The sequence below is a fragment of the Corvus brachyrhynchos genome, unplaced genomic scaffold (assembly GCF_000691975.1).
Source record: "Corvus brachyrhynchos isolate BGI_N302 unplaced genomic scaffold, ASM69197v1 scaffold948, whole genome shotgun sequence".
NCBI lineage: Eukaryota > Metazoa > Chordata > Aves > Passeriformes > Corvidae > Corvus > Corvus brachyrhynchos.
Genome location: NW_008239567.1, coordinates 16,505 through 20,914, shown reverse-complemented (window position 1 = coordinate 20,914; position 4,410 = coordinate 16,505). Strand labels below are relative to the sequence as shown.

The 4,410-nt window shown below is 58.0% G+C and overlaps 1 protein-coding gene across 1 annotated transcript in view; it reads left to right on the top strand.

Annotated features, from left to right (window-relative positions):
* LOC103621060 (L-gulonolactone oxidase-like) overlaps nt 1-4,410 on the top strand; it is a 24,615-nt gene that overhangs the window by 17,294 nt on the left and 2,911 nt on the right. The window contains 4 exon segments of the mRNA XM_017742313.1: nt 431-538; nt 832-908; nt 2,318-2,467; nt 3,825-3,989. Of these exon segments, the coding sequence (XP_017597802.1) occupies nt 431-538; nt 832-908; nt 2,318-2,467; nt 3,825-3,989 (500 nt within the window).

The window sequence follows — 4,410 nt, the reverse complement described above, 5'->3', positions numbered from 1 at the left end:
CCCCTTTCCCATTGGACCCCAGCTCCATTCCCATTGGATCCCAGCTCCTTTTCCCATTGGATCCCATTCCCATTGGATCCCAGCCCCATTTCCATTGGATCCCAGCCCCATTCCCCATTTTCCCAGAATTCCCGAGCTCTGCTGCCGGCGTGGGAATACCACCGGATGCATCCCTGCCTCCGGAGCAGGACACGGATTCCAGGAGCCCTTTCCCTTCTCCGTGGCTCGAGGGATCCTCTTCCCATTCCCAAACTTTTGGGATCCATGGCCCCTCAGCCCTCAGATCCCAACCCCGGGCATTTCCGCGACACAAAACCCTCGGAATTGCTCCGGCATCCCTTGAGGTTCCCCCTCCTCCCATTCCGGGCATTCCCAGCTCCGGAAAAAGGGGGGAACCTCAGACCCTTTCCCGTTTTTCCGCTGGCTGCAGGTCCTGGATCAGCTGGAGGAGCACCTGAGGAGATCCCAATATTTCCGCTTCCTGTGGTTCCCGCACAGCGAGAACGTCCGGATCATCTACCAGGATCCCACTTCCAAGGCAGGTCCCACCAGGATCCATCCCAGGGATCCAGGGATGGATTTGAGGGCGGGAAGCCGGATTTTGGGAATGGGCTGGACTCCACGCTCTGGGAATCCTGGGATTTTCCAAGCTCTCGGCATCCTCCCGGCGATTCCGGGTCTTTTTTTTTTTCTCCGCGGGATGTGCGGAATGTTGGGATTCCCTTCTCCCATCCCCTGCTCCCAGATGGATCCCGGTCTTAAATTCCCAGTTTTCCGCCCTCCAAATCCCGCTCATCCCTAAAATCCGTCGTTTTCCTGCTGGATTCGCAGCCTCCCTGCTCCTCCTCCAGCTGGTTTTGGGATTATGCCGTTGGATATTATCTCCTGGAATTCCTGCTCTGGATCAGGTAGGAAAACCCTCCAGGCACTGGGATTGCGAAGGATTTTCCAGGGCTGCCCTCATCCCTATTTTCCCCCTGTGCCGATTCCTCGACACTCCCAGGTAATCCGGCAAGGCAGAGCTGTCACCTGGAGCATTCCAGATTCCTGGGAAAAGCGGAATCGGGAATTGCTGCTTTTCCCAGGGAGTGCTTTGGGCTGGGATTCAGGGCTGGGGCTCCACTGCCCTCTGGTGTCCACGGAAATCATGGAATCATGGAATTGTTGAGGCTGGAAAAGCCCCGAGACCTCGGAGTCCAACCATTCCCCCAGCCCTGATCCAGGTCCCGAATCCGCGTGGGTTTGAAATCCCCGTGGGAATGGGAATTCCGCGCCTGTCCTGGGTGCAGAATTCCCGATGCCGAGGTGGGGATGTGGGAGTTTTTAGGGATGGGTTTGGATGTGGGAATGCCCCGAAGCACCGGGATGGGAAAGGATCCAATCCAAAGGAGGAGGACACAGGAGAGCCTGGAAAAAAGAGGGGAAAGAGGGATCGGGACCACTTGGAATTCTGCCAAGGGATCCAGGCAGCCACTCCACTGGGATCCATTGGGATTGGGATAGGGGAGATCCCGGGAGAGCTGTGGGATTCCTGGGATCCGGAATCCTCAGGGAATTGCAGCTCTGCCTCTGGGGAGGGCATTCCAAGATTCCCATCCCAGCATCCCAGCATTCCCATGGAGAGCTGGGATTTGGGATAAAGGCTGGAGGGGCGGGAGGCAGGGAATGGCTTCCCAGTGGGAAAGGGGAGCTTGGGGAGGGATCTTGGGAAGGAATTCCCGGCTGGGCTGGAATTCCCAGGGAATGGCCGGATCCCTGGCGGAAAGGCTGGAGCAGCCTGGGATCATCGGGGGAGGTGCCGGCCTTGGAATGGGATGGGATTGAAGCTGCGTGGATCCCAGCCAAAGCATTCCGGGATTGTGGGATGCAGGAGGCTCCGAATCCATGGCCAGGGGTTTTTCTGGAAGTCGGGGATGGGAAAGGGAAGGGAGAGCCTTCCTGGAGTGCCGAGATTCCCAGGGAAGGGCCTGGAGGACGGAATTCCTTCCCGCAGAGGAGTCGGGCTGGGGCTGGATCCAATGGCAGGCTGGGAGAGGCGGGAATGGAGGGATTTCCCTGGGAAAGGGGAGCTCGGGCTGGGATCTTGGGAAGGAATTCCCGGCTGCGCTGGAATTCCCAGGGAATCCCTGGGAGCATCCAAGGAAAGGCTGGAGCAGCCTGGGATCATCGGGGGAGTGTCCCTGGAATGCGCTGGGATTGAAGATCCCACCCATTCCATGATTCCAGGATTCTTCTCCCGGGCAGCGCCGCTCTCGTCCCGCCCTCGGCACATCCCTGGGAAGCAATTCTGGCCTCACTTCCCGCTTTTTCCCCGCAGCTCCTTCATTCCCGGCCTGGTGGCTTGGATCAACCGCGGCTTCTTCTGGCTCCTCTTCAATTCCCGCGTGGAAAACGTCGCCCAGAGCCACCGGATCTTCTCCTACGAGTGTCGCTTCCGGCAGCACGTCCAGGATTGGGCCATTCCCATGTAAATTCCCAAATCCCGGTCCAGGATTGGGCCGTTCCCATGGAAATTCCCAAATCCCGGTCCAGGATTGGGCCATTCCCATGGAAATTCCCGGATCCCGATCCAGGATTGGGCCATTCCCATGGAAATTCTCGGATCCTGGTTCAAGATTGGGCCATTTCTGTGGAGATTCCCAAATCCCGTTCCAGGATTGGGCCATTCCCATGGAAACTCCCAGAATTCCCAGATCATAGTCCAGGATTGGGCCATTTCCATGGAAATTCCCAGATCGCAGCCCCTTCCCAGGATCTCCTCCAGCCCAGGATTCCCTGGATGAGGAGCAAATCCCTGGAATGGGGGATCTGCCTGGGGTACAGCTCCAGGATTGGGCCGTTCCCATGGAAATTCCCAGAATTCCCAGATCCCAGTCCAGGATTGGGCCATTCCCATGGAAATTCCCAAATCCCGGTCCAGGATTGGGCCGTTCCCATGGAAATTCCCAGAATTCCCAGATCCCAGTCCAGGATTGGGCCATTCCCATGGAAATTCCCAAATCCCGGTCCAGGATTGGGCCGTTCCCATGGAAATTCCCAGAATTCCCAGATCCCAGTCCAGGATTGGGCCATTCCCATGGAAATTCCCAAATCCCGGTCCAGGATTGGGCCGTTCCCATGGAAATTCCCAGAATTCCCAGATCCCAGTCCAGGATTGGGCCATTCCCATGGAAATTCCCAAATCCCGGTCCAGGATTGGGCCGTTCCCATGGAAATTCCCAGAATTCCCAGATCCCAGTCCAGGATTGGGCCGTTCCCATGGAAATTCCCAAATCCCGGTCCAGGATTGGGCCATTCCCATGGAAATTCCCGGATCCCGATCCAGGATTGGGCCATTCCCATGGAAATTCCCAGAATTCCCAGATCCCGGTCCAGGGTTGGGCCATTCCCATGGAAATTCCCAGATCGCAGCCCCTTCCCAGGATCTCCTCCAGCCCAGGATTCCCTGGATGAGGAGCAAATCCCTGGAATGGGGGATCTGCCTGGGGTACAGCATTGCCACCGGGAATCTGGGCATGGAGACCCCTCTAGATCCCAATCCTGGGATCCCAAATCCGTTCCTTGTCCCAGCCCTTTCCCGAACTCTCCTGAATCCCAGAATTCCCTGGATGAGGAGCAAATCCATGGAAAGAGGGATCTGGACTGGAGACCCCATTCCCAATCCCGGGATCCCCAATCTGGGAGCCGTGTGATCCCGTGGCAGGGACGTCCTGACCCATCCCACCGCGGGGCCGGGAATTCCGCGGGACGGAGCTCCCACCCCTCCCTTCCACTGACCGGGATCTTGGGATCGGGGGCGGGGGGGTCTTTTCCCGGGAAAACAGCGGGAAGACCAAGGAAGCGCTGCTGGAGCTGAAGGCGGCCCTGGAGCGCAATCCCGAGCTGGTGGCTCACTTCCCGGTGGAAATCCGCTTTTCCCGGGGCGATGAGATCCTGCTGAGCCCCTGCTTCCGGCGGGACAGCTGCTACATCAACGTCATCATGTACGGGCCACCCCCAGCCGCATCCCGACCTTTTCCCGGCGGGAATATCCCACCCGGAGAGCCGGCAGAGCCGAGGATCCCAAGGGGTGGAGGCGATCCCGGGTTTTTTTCCGGGATGTTGTTCCACGTGAGGGTGAAATCCTGAGGTTCAAGGTGTGGGAGGGGTTGTTGGGATATTCCGGGATGGTGCGTGGGTAAGGCAGGGGTTGGGAAGGCTGTGGGATGGAATTCCGGGCCCAAAGGTTGTCCCAGCTTTTTTTTCCTGGGGTCTCCTCCAGCCCTGGGATTCCCTGGATGAGGAGGAAATCCATGGAAAGCGGGATCTGGATTGGGGACCCCATTCCCACCTGGAATATTTCCATGTGGATCCCTCCAAATCACAATCCCAGGATCCCAGATCACTTACTTGTCACAGCCCTTTATATAA